The sequence below is a fragment of the Amblyomma maculatum genome, chromosome 2 (assembly GCF_055883805.1).
Source record: "Amblyomma maculatum isolate TAMU_Amacu chromosome 2, ASM5588380v1, whole genome shotgun sequence".
Lineage (NCBI taxonomy): Eukaryota > Metazoa > Arthropoda > Arachnida > Ixodida > Ixodidae > Amblyomma > Amblyomma maculatum.
Genome location: NC_139345.1, coordinates 104431123 through 104447576, shown reverse-complemented (window position 1 = coordinate 104447576; position 16454 = coordinate 104431123). Strand labels below are relative to the sequence as shown.

At 48.6% G+C, this 16454-nt stretch overlaps 1 protein-coding gene across 1 annotated transcript in view; it reads left to right on the top strand.

Moving 5' to 3' along the window:
- Positions 1 to 15408, top strand: part of LOC146199458 (solute carrier family 22 member 7-like) — a 31202-nt gene extending 15794 nt beyond the window's left edge. Inside the window, exons 6-10 of the mRNA XM_084594942.1 lie at positions 1680 to 1809; positions 2055 to 2164; positions 6295 to 6509; positions 11748 to 11929; positions 14933 to 15408. Coding sequence (XP_084451068.1) covers positions 1680 to 1809; positions 2055 to 2164; positions 6295 to 6509; positions 11748 to 11929; positions 14933 to 15301 — 1006 coding nt within the window. The 3' untranslated portion in view covers positions 15302 to 15408. The remainder of the gene's footprint in view (positions 1 to 1679; positions 1810 to 2054; positions 2165 to 6294; positions 6510 to 11747; positions 11930 to 14932) is intronic.
- The last annotated feature ends 1046 nt before the right edge of the window (positions 15409 to 16454 follow it).

Here is a 16454-nt window from a genome sequence, read left to right as displayed (position 1 = left end):
CACACACACACACACACACACACACACACACACACACACACGCACACGCACACGCACACACGCACACACACACACAGATGTGTGTGTGTGTGTGTGTGTATATATACATAATATATAATAATATATATATATATATATATATATATATATATATATATATATATATATATTATAAAAGTATCCAATTACGAATGACTGTGAACTGAGTGGCTTTAGGCTATACTATGGCCGAGCAGTGAGAAAGACATTGAGGAATGCAATTCACGTATTACCTTATGCAGTCCCAACTATCAGCGCAGTGAAAAAAAAAATAAATGACAATTGGCTGTTGCTATCATGCCTGGTACAAAGCTCATCGTAAGGTTATCTTCAGGATGAGCAATATCACGTTTTCGGTTCAACAGGTGCAAATAGCGATAAGTAATGAAGCAGAAGTTGCGGCTTGGAGACTAGTTTCCTTAGAAGTTCTGAACGGCACGTTTAAGCTAGTGAGATTATGGGGAGTCGAATTTCGGGGAGGTGGTATGAAATCGAGATAAAATAAATTGCTTTGGCAAAAATCGCGCTTAAGGTCATTATATCATTTTATTATTATTTTTTTTAACGTGGTACTAGATCAACTACTTTGTCGCGACGTAGCTGCACCGCTTATGACGCCGCTGTTTCGACCCCCCCCCCCCCTCATACGCTGCAAAATTATGTAAGTAACCGCGAAATGGAAATACTATATTTTATGAAGGATTCGATGTTCGTTAAATAGCTCCAAAAATGGCAGAATTTCACTCACAGTTTACGACCCCATTATTACTTCTTGTACGCAATACAAACGAAAGAATGAAGCGTAATGGTGCAATTTTTATCAGCTATACAGTAGAGACAAAAAGAGCAAAAGGCGAAGAGAAGAGACACGACCGATTCAAAAATATGAACTGCTTGTGACTCGGGCAGTGAAAAAAAGAAAAAAAAAAGAGGGTTAGTGGGACTGTAGATTTTGCCTGAAAATGAGGAAAAAGAGCAAGATCACAATCCTTAAGCAAGCCCATATAGTTAACTGGCGTTTTGTCAGCATGCGTGATGCCATATGCAAACACAGATTCATGCTGATAAGATACCGGCTAAAAAGAGACGAAATATTTGTGGTACCCCCTTTCTTACTTTCTTAGTTCACAGGAACAAAATTTACGACCGTGGAATTGAATGCAAACGATTATTACTAAGCTGGCAGCAAAATGAAATGCACTTGCGGGTTGATTTCAATCAAAATCTGTTTCTTATAATGATATATACTTCTTCCTGGGAACTCTATGTTTGAAAATATGGCCTATCTAGCAGACTTTTGTAATTCTGAGGTTGCGCATTAAAATCAAAATTATAATAAGTACGTTCCAGAGCTTTCAAACGGTTGACTTTCTCTGGTTTCTTCAACTGCACAGGCTAATGTGCAAACTTAGTAATCATCTTATACAAAGAGGAATATTAACCCTGGCTTCTGTTGCCAATGAAAAAAGTACTCAGTATTTAATCTTATGCATTACATCGTAGCGTGGGATAAAATTTGTTAGAAAGCGTTAAGGAAGCGAGTGTCTAGATGTCTAGAAATCTAGCTACACAGTGCAAAATGTGGCGAATCCCACTCGAATAAGTGAGGTCAACGCATTATCGGATATTATTGGTCGCAGATGGATTCCTGAATCTTCTAGCTGGCTCCTTTCGGTCGGCCGCACTCCCGATGCGGTCCGTTCCTTGCAGCGTCTGGCGTCCCGAAACGGCAAAAGCATAACCGGAGAAGCGGTCTTGGAACTCTTGCTTGTGAGTGCTCCGAGCCCATTGCTCGCACCTTAGCCGGCAGTAACTGAGCGCAGTGAGCTCCACGTAAATATCACCAATTTCTTTTCTGGTATAATACATCGACCCAAAGTACCTTCTTTTCTATTTAGTTGTGTCGCTCTTACATATTCAATACGGTCATCTGAAGGAGACGTAGTTCAGCTTACCAGCACCGTAAAAATTTGAAGTTCACATTCTGTTAAGGTGACGTGTTTTTACCTTCACAGGGGAAGGAGAAGCAGTCGAGTCCGAAGATTCTGACCTTCTGCGAGAGCACCAAAGCCATGCTTAAGCGGCCCCGGATCCTGAGGATTACGCTACTGATTTACGCTGCCTGGTATGAATCTCTATTCGAACTCTGCTTATATCATTGCCCGCTTTGTGCTGCTTCTTCATTGAAGAAGTTTACTATGACCCATTGTGAAATTCTAGGTTACCTTAAATACTAACTTAGGATGAAACGAAAGCAAAGCCAGCTTGAAGATGATGGAGTTAATTCAGGGTCAGATAAGTGGCACATCTTTAGCATGGATGGTAGAGCAAAGGGAGGATGGCTATCACAGAGTAGAAGGGCACCAAACAAGAGTTGAGGGGGAGCCAAAATGTTGTCGTTTAAACATCATTACGCCTATGCAAGCTTTCACAGATCGATTTCAGTGCCTGCATCCGCGCTCACCAAATGGTCACCTCTTCCTCTGCTTTTCGGAAGGAAGCCACGCTTTGTATCAATCACAAAAAAAGGCAATGCTGCCTTCCACTAAGAGTCCGGCAAGGCCAATGAAGCCATTGTTATATAATGCATGCTGGGTACTCTTGTTCACTCTTTTTGTTATAAGACAGTTACTTCATTCTTTACTTGTTCACACAGATAACAAACAAACAAACAAACAAACAAACAAACAAACAAACAAACAAACAAACAAACAAACAAACAAACAGACAAACAAACAAACAAACGAACGAACGAACAAAGAAACAAAGAAACAAACACACAAACAATGAGACAGACAGACAGACAGACAGACAGACAGACAGACAGACAGACAGACAGACAGACAGACAGACAGACAGACAGACAGACAGACAGACAGACAGACAGACAGACAGACAGACAGACAGACAGACAGACAGACAGACAGACAGACAGACAGACAGACAGACAGACAGACAGACAGACAGACAGACAGACAGACAGACAGACAGACAGGCAGACAGGCAGACAGGCAGACAGGCAGGCAGGCAGGCAGGCAGGCAGGCAGGCAGGCAGGCAGGCAGGCAGGCAGGCAGGCAGGCAGGCAGGCAGGCAGGCAGGCAGGCAGGCAGGCAGGCAGGCAGGCAGGCAGGCAGGCAGGCAGGCAGGCAGGCAGGCAGGCAGGCAGGCAGGCAGGCAGGCAGGCAGGCAGGCAGGCAGGCAGGCAGGCAGGCAGGCAGGCAGGCAGGCAGGCAGGCAGGCAGGCAGGCAGGCAGGCAGGCAGGCAGGCAGGCAGGCAGGCAGGCAGGCAGGCAGGCAGGCAGGCAGGCAGGCAGGCAGGCAGGCAGGCAGGCAGGCAGGCAGGCAGGCAGGCAGGCAGGCAGGCAGGCAGGCAGGCAGGCAGGCAGGCAGGCAGGCAGGCAGGCAGGCAGGCAGGCAGGCAGGCAGGCAGGCAGGCAGGCAGGCAGGCAGGCAGGCAGGCAGGCAGGCAGGCAGGCAGGCAGGCAGGCAGGCAGGCAGGCAGGCAGGCAGGCAGGCAGGCAGGCAGGCAGGCAGGCAGGCAGGCAGGCAGGCAGGCAGGCAGGCAGGCAGGCAGGCAGGCAGGCAGGCAGGCAGGCAGGCAGGCAGGCAGGCAGGCAGGCAGGCAGGCAGGCAGGCAGGCAGGCAGGCAGGCAGGCAGGCAGGCAGGCAGGCAGGCAGGCAGGCAGGCAGGCAGGCAGGCAGGCAGGCAGGCAGGCAGGCAGGCAGGCAGGCAGGCAGGCAGGCAGGCAGGCAGGCAGGCAGGCAGGCAGGCAGGCAGGCAGGCAGGCAGGCAGGCAGGCAGGCAGGCAGGCAGGCAGGCAGGCAGGCAGGCAGGCAGGCAGGCAGGCAGGCAGGCAGGCAGGCAGGCAGGCAGGCAGGCAGGCAGGCAGGCAGGCAGGCAGGCAGGCAGGCAGGCAGGCAGGCAGGCAGGCAGGCAGGCAGGCAGGCAGGCAGGCAGGCAGGCAGGCAGGCAGGCAGGCAGGCAGGCAGGCAGGCAGGCAGGCAGGCAGGCAGGCAGGCAGGCAGGCAGGCAGGCAGGCAGGCAGGCAGGCAGGCAGGCAGGCAGGCAGGCAGGCAGGCAGGCAGGCAGGCAGGCAGGCAGGCAGGCAGGCAGGCAGGCAGGCAGGCAGGCAGGCAGGCAGGCAGGCAGGCAGGCAGGCAGGCAGGCAGGCAGGCAGGCAGGCAGGCAGGCAGGCAGGCAGGCAGGCAGGCAGGCAGGCAGGCAGGCAGGCAGGCAGGCAGGCAGGCAGGCAGGCAGGCAGGCAGGCAGGCAGGCAGGCAGGCAGGCAGGCAGGCAGGCAGGCAGGCAGGCAGGCAGGCAGGCAGGCAGGCAGGCAGGCAGGCAGGCAGGCAGGCAGGCAGGCAGGCAGGCAGGCAGGCAGGCAGGCAGGCAGGCAGGCAGGCAGGCAGGCAGGCAGGCAGGCAGGCAGGCAGGCAGGCAGGCAGGCAGGCAGGCAGGCAGGCAGGCAGGCAGGCAGGCAGGCAGGCAGGCAGGCAGGCAGGCAGGCAGGCAGGCAGGCAGGCAGGCAGGCAGGCAGGCAGGCAGGCAGGCAGGCAGGCAGGCAGGCAGGCAGGCAGGCAGGCAGGCAGGCAGGCAGGCAGGCAGGCAGGCAGGCAGGCAGGCAGGCAGGCAGGCAGGCAGGCAGGCAGGCAGGCAGGCAGGCAGGCAGGCAGGCAGGCAGGCAGGCAGGCAGGCAGGCAGGCAGGCAGGCAGGCAGGCAGGCAGGCAGGCAGGCAGGCAGGCAGGCAGGCAGGCAGGCAGGCAGGCAGGCAGGCAGGCAGGCAGGCAGGCAGGCAGGCAGGCAGGCAGGCAGGCAGGCAGGCAGGCAGGCAGGCAGGCAGGCAGGCAGGCAGGCAGGCAGGCAGGCAGGCAGGCAGGCAGGCAGGCAGGCAGGCAGGCAGGCAGGCAGGCAGGCAGGCAGGCAGGCAGGCAGGCAGGCAGGCAGGCAGGCAGGCAGGCAGGCAGGCAGGCAGGCAGGCAGGCAGGCAGGCAGGCAGGCAGGCAGGCAGGCAGGCAGGCAGGCAGGCAGGCAGGCAGGCAGGCAGGCAGGCAGGCAGGCAGGCAGGCAGGCAGGCAGGCAGGCAGGCAGGCAGGCAGGCAGGCAGGCAGGCAGGCAGGCAGGCAGGCAGGCAGGCAGGCAGGCAGGCAGGCAGGCAGGCAGGCAGGCAGGCAGGCAGGCAGGCAGGCAGGCAGGCAGGCAGGCAGGCAGGCAGGCAGGCAGGCAGGCAGGCAGGCAGGCAGGCAGGCAGGCAGGCAGGCAGGCAGGCAGGCAGGCAGGCAGGCAGGCAGGCAGGCAGGCAGGCAGGCAGGCAGGCAGGCAGGCAGGCAGGCAGGCAGGCAGGCAGGCAGGCAGGCAGGCAGGCAGGCAGGCAGGCAGGCAGGCAGGCAGGCAGGCAGGCAGGCAGGCAGGCAGGCAGGCAGGCAGGCAGGCAGGCAGGCAGGCAGGCAGGCAGGCAGGCAGGCAGGCAGGCAGGCAGGCAGGCAGGCAGGCAGGCAGGCAGGCAGGCAGGCAGGCAGGCAGGCAGGCAGGCAGGCAGGCAGGCAGGCAGGCAGGCAGGCAGGCAGGCAGGCAGGCAGGCAGGCAGGCAGGCAGGCAGGCAGGCAGGCAGGCAGGCAGGCAGGCAGGCAGGCAGGCAGGCAGGCAGGCAGGCAGGCAGGCAGGCAGGCAGGCAGGCAGGCAGGCAGGCAGGCAGGCAGGCAGGCAGGCAGGCAGGCAGGCAGGCAGGCAGGCAGGCAGGCAGGCAGGCAGGCAGGCAGGCAGGCAGGCAGGCAGGCAGGCAGGCAGGCAGGCAGGCAGGCAGGCAGGCAGGCAGGCAGGCAGGCAGGCAGGCAGGCAGGCAGGCAGGCAGGCAGGCAGGCAGGCAGGCAGGCAGGCAGGCAGGCAGGCAGGCAGGCAGGCAGGCAGGCAGGCAGGCAGGCAGGCAGGCAGGCAGCAGGCAGGCAGGCAGGCAGGCAGGCAGATAAACAAACGAACAAATGTACGAAGGAAAATTTTAAAAATCTTAATTGTCAATCACTTTTGTCAATTGTCACTTTTATTAAAAATTCAACCTGTGAAGTTAAAAACAAATGTACGAAGGAAAATTTTAAAAATCTTAATTGTCAATCACTTACTACAAATAACCCCTCTCCGTCTTATCGAAAAGCGTTGGCTCTCGTGATAACATCAAGCGCTCTAGGTGAAATTCGGTACTCTTAGCGAGAGGCCCGAATTTGGAGCGCGCCGTTAATTCTCGATCGTTTCCCATTTCAGGTTCTTCATCAGCCTCTGCTACAACTGCTGCACGCTGGAGCTTGGTCGGCTAGGCCTTAACATTTACACCACTTACTCGGTGGCCATGGCTTTCGAGCTGCCGGTCTACATCATCTGCATTGTATCCGTCGACGTGCTTGGTCGTCGCTGGCCGAACGTGATCTTCCTGCTTGTCGGAGGCGTCAGCTCCCTCGCCATGGGCGTGGCACGCTCCAGTCAGGCAAATTCTTATATCTTCATACACACCTTAGCCCGGCTATAACGAACCCGGATATATGGAATTATTATTTATGTTACAAAGAACACCCATTGGAAGCACTACTATATTTGCATTTGTAGAACTGTCCCGTTCGTCTTTCTGTGTGTTCTGTCTAATATTTAGCGCTGTTTTTTTCCTTTGGTTAAACACAAAGAACTTTCGCTGATCGGGACGTTCAATGTACCGAAATGCTCCGAACATCCGCAAGTGGCGCTTCTCCTAACGGCGCTCTTCGATCATTCATCGAGCGCTGCGATTGGCAGACTTCGAGGTCTGGATGCATGCTGGCTACTCCCTAGCAGTGATGTCGCATGACGAGGAGAACGGGAGGTTATTTATTATTTATTTATTTATTTAGTTATTTATTCACCCTCAATGACTTTTGGCGTTCGAGAGGGGGTGGGTACATGGGATCGATAAACAAAATCATCAACAAAGCACTTGCGGGACACGAACAAAAAGTGCTGGTCTTGCAGAAATGAAGCGAAACCAACAAAAAAACCACGTCAAGAAAAGAAAGTGGCCGGGTTATACAGAAATGAAATTTCTTATCGCATCTTCGAATGCCGTGGGATCTTCGGCGTAGACAATGGAAGGAGGCAGGCGTTTCGATTCTCTTGAAGTTCTTGGCAAGAAAGAATAAAAGCCATATTTGTGCACGAAGTTTATAAGCGTGATGCGATACAAGCAAGTAGGTTAAGAAATAAGTTCACGTTTTAGGAATGGGTTAGCGAAATAAATTTTGTGAAATAGGCACAGACGGGACAGTTTTCTTCGAACAATTAAATTTGTAAGGCCTAGTTTCATTAATGAAATACTCGTGGTACGGGAATAATGAAAAAGAATGAAACGCGTTGACCGATTTTTAACTGTTTCGATATCATCAATTAAGGTAAAAAGAGCTGGATCCCATATTGCTTAGGCATATTCTAGTTTGAGTCGGTTTGATGCAAGGTTAGTGTGAGATGTTTTGGGGCTTGCGAGAAGTTTCTATGGAGGTGACCTACGAGGAGGAGGCAACTACGGATTAGGATTGGCGTTGTTAGTAATATATTTCACATGAACATGCCATGAGACGTTATTTGTTAGATAGAATCCAAGATATTTCTAGCAAGTGACATTTTCAAGGGATTCATTGTTAACTGTGTAGCCGAACAGTAGAGGCGTGTTAGTACTACGGGAGATTGTCATACTTCTACATTTGCTTGCATTTAGGGTCATGAGCCAATTAGAGGTAACGTTAAGATCAGACTGCAGGAGCAAGTTATTATGAGGGTTTGTTATTACACGATGAAGGACAGAGTCATCGGCGTAAAGCCTGATTGATGAGGAAACACAGCCAGGAAGGTCATTAATATATATTAGGAACAGTAAAGGGGCCAGAACGAAACCAAGTGGAACACCAGCAGGTGTAGTAGGGTATAAAGTTAGTATCCGTTGTAACTGAGAATGGGTTAATGAGGAAACACTCAATCCTTAGTGTGATGCAGAGTTCAATGTTCAAGGTGCGTAATTTTAGAAGGAATGACTTATTGGGGACTTTATCGTAGGCTTACCATGGCTAAACTATGGTTAAAGGAAGAAGCTATGCTCTTATTGAGAGTTGACTGTGTTTCACATGAAAAGTGTTTTCGAAAGACATGCTGGGGGGTGGGACTAAAAATGAATTTGATTCACGGAAGGATATGAGGCTGGAATATATTATGGACTCTAATAATTTACACGGGATACTCGTTAATGCGATTGGTCTATAATTAACGGGAGAATGAGCGTTACCTTACTTGAAAAGCGGGGTCACCTTACCCCCTTTCCATTCCTGCGGTTGTGTGCTGCGCTCTAAGGACTGTGTAAAAAGGCTTGCCAAAATGATTAATGAATGTACTTTAGTGTTCTTCAGAAATTTCGAATTAATCTCATCAACTCCACAGTTTGACAAAAATTTTCAAACCTTGGATCAACTTCATGACATCAACTGAATCTATGACAGACAAACAAAATAGACAATCATTTGGAAGAATGTGCCAGGACATAGTACGGGTATTAAAGCAGTAATGGCTTCTGAAAAGGACTCAGTGAAGTTATCATGCAGTACATCACAGCATTGTTTATTCGAAGTCGAATTAGTCGAAGTCGAATTCTCAGTCGAAATTCCTCCTCCCTGTACTGTCGGAAGCCGATTTTGCTACAGTTACCACTGGGCTAGCGAATAGGAGTGTGAACAATATGGCAGCTCCCTGGGGGCCATCAACGCAAAGTTGCATATCCGGGTTATAGCCATCATATCCGGGTTCGACTGCACACATCTTTATCCCTCATTAGCAGATGGAAGAGCATACAGATAGAGTCTAGAGCGTCGAATATCGCGCTCAGCAGAGTGTCAAAGATACAGACTTTTTGTTAAAGTTCGTCGGTTTATATGTGAGCACGTAGAGAGCTATCTTTCCATGATGGTGATGCGCTGCACATGTTGCGTCATTCACAATATACGCCACCCGTTAAGCATAAAAGCGGTAACTCAAATGGGAAACGGTACGACTGCATGCTCTGGGCTGAGGTAGTCTATCCTGAACAAAGAAGCTACCAGTACGCGTCGCTGGTGCACTATGGTGCAAGCCAATCGAACACCCTAGACGTGTGTGAACGTCTATCGCGCACGTCCCACGCATTCTGTTTGGCATGGCTAGTTTGATAACATACATGAAACATTGCTGCCATGACAAAATCATGTTTATTGGGTGTCTGTTGTGTTTTATGCATATAGGCGACTAAAAGCCATCATGCGCCAAAAGCATGGTTTAAAATTCCACTTGGTTAAAAGGCTTGAAAAAGATATTATAAGTCCTATAGCTTATTTAAAAGCTTTGCTTCCTTTAGGAACGGAAATATGCAGAAAATGTCAATGAGTGACCTTTATCCCAAAAGTGAGCTTTGGTGTAATAGGATATAGTCATTATAAATTTGTGGGAAGTGCTTCTGTTGGAAGTGTGGTTTATGGTGACATGCTCTCCAAAGAATTCGCATGAGGGATACATCTTGGTTGGCAAGAATGAAGTTGCTTTCAATGAGAGTGCCGGATACGAAGGCGCCATAGAACCACTTAAATGAAACGCTCTTGGTGCCTACATGTTTTTCGTTCTTCTATCACTGATTTCAGCAGGTGTAATGTATTGCTTATTTTCTTGTCCCATGAATCCTTTCATTTCTCTTTCAGTTTTCTTTGTACATATTTTATTATATCTTTATGAGGTACATTTACTCTTTCTATTTTTGTGTTCCGGGAAGCTGCAGCGCATAGACCAACTCGTTCATGGCGCTTATCCCTACATGAATTGGTACCCAGCAGAATTTAACTTTGTGTCCTTGCATTTCAGCTGTTCTTATATAATGTATTATATTTCCTAATAAGGGTTGTGCTGCATTTATTAGGTGTAGCGCTGTGATTACACTGATGGAGTCGGTGTAGATTGTACCTTTTCAAAGTTGCCCTAGAGTAAGGGTGTGTTGTGTACGGGTCAGCAATACCCTTTTATATAAAATGTCTAGATCCTGTGCAAAATCTTGGCCTTAAGCTTTCAACTGGCGCATACCGAACATCCCCCATAAATAGCCTCCATGTAGAAACAAACAAACCACCCCTCGATGACAGAAGAATGATGCTTATGCGTGCTTACCTACTAAAAATAAGGTCTGCCGCAAAACACCTCTGTTACCCTATGGTCGCAAAGCGCCCATCTAGAACAATTTTTAACAATAGACCCCAAGCAACAAGACTACTAATATTCTCTTTTGAACAAAAATGTCACGGATTAAACATACTTGACAACCTTCCAAACATTGCCCATAGTCCCCAACCAATTCCTCCTTGGTACAGCTTCCCTTCTGTTGGCGACCTTACATCAACATAATTTTGTAAAAAGCAGGCCTTACCTGATCATGTAACACAAGCATTTCTAGCTTCACACAAAAAGTACAAAAACCACACAGTATTCTATACAGACGGTTCTAAAACAGCTTTCTTTGTTAGTACTGGGGTAGTAGAAGACGAACTCGAAAAAAAAAACCAGTTAGGTTACCTTTATTTGCAACAATATTTACTGCCGAATGTTATGCCACCTTCTTAGCTGTGGAAAAAAATTACAAGAGTTCAACGCTGCTTAACCAAAGCATTAGCTGCTGGTGGCCGAGCGTTCTTCTTCTTCCTCAGCCCTCATATAAAGCCCCGCTTTAACCAACCCATATGAACGTGCCTTAGTGGCCTATAGGGGTAACGGGAATGCCAGGGTCCTAGCAGGCTGATTCTGTCATAACCGTCCCATGTGAAACGAGAGACCCAAGTTAACTGAGCCGCGGCTCCGACCGCCTGATTTGGGAGCTCATCTCTCTTTTGTGTCACGTGGGGTGTGACGTCACAGCGTCACGTGGGTAAGACGTGGCTACCGCCGCGCTATGCCGACCGCTTGAGTTGGTGGCCCAGCTCTCACCCTAGTGTCACGTGGGGTGTGACGTCACAGCGTCACGTGGGTAATATGTGGCTACCACTGCGATACACGGAAGGCTCGAAACCTAGAGTAGTATTGCTTTCGCAATAAAAGTAGTAAAGTACAACATTGAAAAGAGCGTAAAAAGCATGTTAGGCATGAAGGAAGTTATACACAGACACGACACTCCACACTCCTAGTGCATCGTTAGTTGGGTAGCCGAAATTATGATAACTAGTGTAGGTACTCGCTAAATGGATGTGAGAGCATAGATATAGCACTGTATTCATATCTTTGGGAGGAGGGCTTATTGGACTGTAGATTGATAAAAACAACAACAATTAAACCAAATACTGCGTGTTGCGAAAAGTAGAAAGCAGTGTTCTCGTCAAATAAAATTTTGTTATCAATTGAAGAACTGTACTCATTCTGAAGTTGCTAATAGAACCGTCGCAAGATTACTAAACAGTAATCATTAGGTTTGCGTTGAAGGGCGTAGACTGAACATTTTCGCTCGAAGAATTCTTAAAAGAAGAAGTGACGGCCAGAGGTCCACGGGAAATGGGAGAATCTCACTGATTGGAATTCGGGCTTCGCTTGAAGCCTGGTCCGCAGGCCAGCAGTCCGTCACTTTATGTATTCACCTTTACCAGAACCACCACTCTTTAATCTTCCAAGCTTTTGCTGTCTCTCCTGCGTGTTTTATTGTTTTTCAGATTCAGGTCAGTGGACTTTGGTAATGGCAGCTTTGAGCATTTCGATGTTTGCCGGAGGATACACGGTCACCTACCAGCTGGCTTCCGAGATTTTCCCCACCGTGATTCGTGGACGAGCTGTGCAGCTTCAGCGCCTTGTCGGGGATCTTGGTGGCCTCGCTGGCATGCATGTGGCGGCGTTGGTGAGTGAAACTTTCCAAAGCCACTATTTTTCATATTAAATATTACTTCAGCACAGTGGCTTAGTGGGCGGTAAAGAGGTTGATGTTGTTGGAAGCTGCGTGTGCGATTGGCCTTGCGGATTCTGCTGGAAATCGCTGAAGTGTAGAGCAACAGTGGTAAATAAGGCCTATAAATCAGGCACATAACTGTGACCTGGCTGATCGATATCGCCATACACGCAGTCGTTCGCAATAATAAGTAGTCAACTCCAAGTCTCATCTCGAGTGCAGATTTGAGCCTTGAAGGAATTTAAAAGAAGGCGTGAGTGTATACTTATGTATGTATGTATGTATGTATGTATGTATGTATGTATGTATGTATGTATGTATGTATGTATGTATGTATGTATGTATGTATGTATGTATGTATGTATGTATGTATGTATGTATGTATGTATGTATGTATGTATGTATGTATGTATGTATGTATGTATGTATGTATGTATGTATGTATGTATGTATGTATGTATGTATGTATGTATGTATGTATGTATGTATGTATGTATGTATGTATGTATGTATGTATGTATGTATGTATGTATGTATGTATGTATGTATGTATGTATGTATGTATGTATGTATGTATGTATGTATGTTCGATTAGGGCAACAAACTGGATTCCAAGGGAAGGAAAGAGTAGCAGGGGGCGGCAGAAAATTAGGTGGGCGGATGAGGTTAAGAAATTCGCAGGGGTCAAGTGGATGCAGTTCGCACAGGACCAGGATAATTGGAGGAATATATGGGAGAGGTCTTTGCCCTTCAGTGGGTATAGTTAGGCTGAGGATGATGATGATGATGTATGTGTGTATGTATGTATGTATGTATGTATGTATGTATGTATGTATGTATGTATGTATGTATGTATGTATGTATGTATGTATGTATGTATGTATGTATGTATGTATGTATGTATGTATGTATGTATGTATGTATGTATGTATGTATGTATGTATGTATGTATGTATGTATGTATGTATGTATGTATGTATGTATGTATGTATGTATGTATGTATGTATGTATGTATGTATGTATGTATGTATGTATGTATGTTCGATTAGGGCAACAAACTGGATTCCAAGGGAAGGAAAGAGTAGCAGGGGGCGGCAGAAAATTAGGTGGGCGGATGAGGTTAAGAAATTCGCAGGGGTCAAGTGGATGCAGTTCGCACAGGACCAGGATAATTGGAGGAATATATGGGAGAGGTCTTTGCCCTTCAGTGGGTATAGTTAGGCTGAGGATGATGATGATGATGTATGTATGTATGTATGTATGTATGTATGTATGTATGTATGTATGTATGTATGTATGTATGTATGTATGTATGTATGTATGTATGTATGTATGTATGTATGTATGTATGTATGTATGTATGTATGTATGTATGTATGTATGTATGTATGTATGTATGTATGTATGTATGTATGTAGTGAGATTTAACTTCATTTAGTGACGTACGAGCTATGAGAATGTTCCGCGTAAATTCAGGCCACTTATTCTCTAGGGGGCGCAAGCATCACGCAGGTCATGGACGATTTTGCGTTTCACCTCTTCTAAAATGCGGCAGGAATTCTATGCCGCGACTTTTACATCAGCAGCCGGTCCACAAATGAACTGATCCACCTCGAGGTTGTGGCTGACGCACTGATTTCAGTAGTGTGCTACAGGCGTAATAACTGCGTATATTTTTCAAGTTCACGCGGCCTCGCATGATTGCTAGGCGACTGTAAGCTCGCTGCAAAAAGGTACAGGGCCTGGGACCTCCGAAAGATTACATTTTCGGGACTTTGGAGCTGCCTTAATATTTTATGTTCGTAGGCCCTTTCATCATCTTCAAGTTTCTCTTTCAAGTGATTCGCAAAGTTCTCGAACAAGTTTAGTTTATTCATCGTTATTAAATTTGCCAAGTAAACTTCCGAAAATGAGTTGTCGTGGTTTTAAACGTCTGATCGCTGTGTTACGTGTCTCGCATTTCTTACACAGGCAGATAATTGCACATTTGCAGAGCTGTGCGGTGTGTGAGATTATTTCGGTGTGGCAACAAAGGAAAAACGTGTGAACTGCGTCTTTGTTTAGAGATATTCACTACTACGTGTACACCCGCTTCATTTGCCTGGAGGCAAAGCGGATTTCTTTTTTCGGTGTACAGCTTTACCCTTATCCAGGCTGCTGGATTGAAAGGGGTATGTGTGTTTCCACTTAGTGTTCGGTATAGCATAACAGGCATCTTCGTGATGCTTTATTTATTTGCCTTCGCAGACTCATCGCTTGAAATCATCGTCATTGTAAACAGTTAGACTAAGTCGGTTGGTGAAAAAGACGTCAGCGATAGAGTGTATCAGTGATACGAAGAAAATGCGAAGCTGCTATATATAGAAACAAGCTCGTCAATGCGCTTTCTACACTAAAGCCCAGATGCCATAAAACATTTCTGGTTTGAGGGGCTCGAGTGTGACAGCTTGCATTCAGCATCGGCGTAGTTTCGGCGCACGTTGTGGACGTTTTGACAACTTTACATTTTTCCATTACACTCATGCACCTTCACGCGAGATTTTCTAATGAAAATCTAATGAGATTTTCTCTGAGCGTAAATTCTGGTGGAAATTGTTGTAGCCAGTGTGTTCTGCACACAATCGCACAGAAAACGTACTTTCGGGAAGTAGCTAGGAAAAAGGTGATGATTTCACACTACACTACCCCTAGCTTCGTGCCCTGGCTAGGCGCTGACTCGTGGCATAAAAGGCTAGACTCGCTCAGCCATGGTCAGCCTAGATCGCGCATCGCATATATCTTCTTCCCTCTTTTAGCCCCGTTTTGCCATCTGTCACAGCGCGGTTGAAGTGTCTACACGAGTCAGACAGCAATCACGCTTTTAGATTATTCATAAAGATGTTCCTTCTCATTCTCTAAGATGCACCACATGTGCCCATCGTCTCGCTTTCCCCGTGTCGTCACTCTGGGCGCAGGCTGAGCGGGACCGGTACTCGCCGGTGACGGCGATGGGCGCTATGGCGCTGGCGGCGTCGGCGTTCGCCTTCTTCCTTCCGGACACAGTGCACCAGGCCCTACCGCAGACTCCGGAAGACGGCGAGGGGCTGGCGAGGGATAGGGGACTCTTCTACTGCCCCGTCTCTGCAAGAGACCTCCGATTGAACAGATGGGGTGGGCACCAGAGCAGCCACTGCAGCACCCGCAGCAACGGACGCGTCAGCAGCCGACTCGGGGAGAGCTCGGCTCGAAAGGAGGACAGCGCGGAGAAGGCTGTGTCTTGGGGTGCATCGCCTGAAAACCCGCAGTGCTTGCTGGAAGTGTGTGAGAGAGATCCGCCTTGTTAGCTTGCATGGTTACACTATAGTTTGGAATTGCAAAATATACGAGACCCCAAACCTTGGCTTAACTTCTAGATTGCTGGTTTTTCTTTGCGAATAAAAAACTCTCTTCAGCACGCCCCATCCCCCCTCCCCCCCTGTCCCATCATCTCAACAAGTGGACACTTGCACAACTCTCGGCAAGCGGTTTCATTATGTGAAGACTCAGACAGCGCGCACAGTGCGCAGGGTTTATTGAGTATCCTCTGTCGGATACTAAACGATTCCGATAGCTGGTTTGACACTTGGTCTCATTTGCAGTACTATTCTTTCCGCATAATATACTGCCTACAGTATACTGTTACGCTGGGTCTTCGGTGCATAGGTTTATTTTTCTTCAGTGAATCTTCCCGATCTGCCATAGGCGGCAAGCAAAATACTGAATGGGAATTGAATAATTGGTAAAGCGGAATATGAAAGCTAGTTGCCATGCTCATTAATTAAGCAAAGGAAGGTGCATACCTTGCCACCCTGCGGATTAATGATGAGCAGAATGTCACGCCGCTCGCCATGGGGATGCCACGGGGATGTCAGGGATAACTAGAATCAGCCTTCCATTGGTTTTCAGAATCAGGAAGCTATTAATCAAGGGACCACTACCGCGTATCCGATTAATTTTCAGAATGACGACGTTGTCACTCAAAGTGCAACGCTTATGTGTCGGATTGATTCTTGGTGGAAGAGAATTATAGAAAGACGAAGAATAACTGCAGTGTCAGTTAGCCACCCCGGCCCCTGCCCAAAGACCTGGGCCCTCTTCGTGCCACACGAATCGGCTTGATGAGGATCTGACCTTATTGTGAACCAAATGTGATCTACGCGCCTCCCCACCCAATGTATAGGCATCTGATAAACCGCGAAGCGCGCTTCCTGGACAGCAACATGACGGCATCGCCGTAAGCCTTGTAGTAGGTCATAGCTCTGCCAAGGCCGAAGCAGCTGCTAGGAAATAGGACATCCCACACTTCAGAGATTAGATAACTGGCGAGGCCTTCGAGTTCAGCACGATAGAGACATTCGAAACTAGCAAGTAGCCAAACATAAATGATGAAATGTACTTTTTTCCCGTACCTCCTTTCAATCGGCCAAACACATCGTTTCGCCACTCAGATCCGAGTGA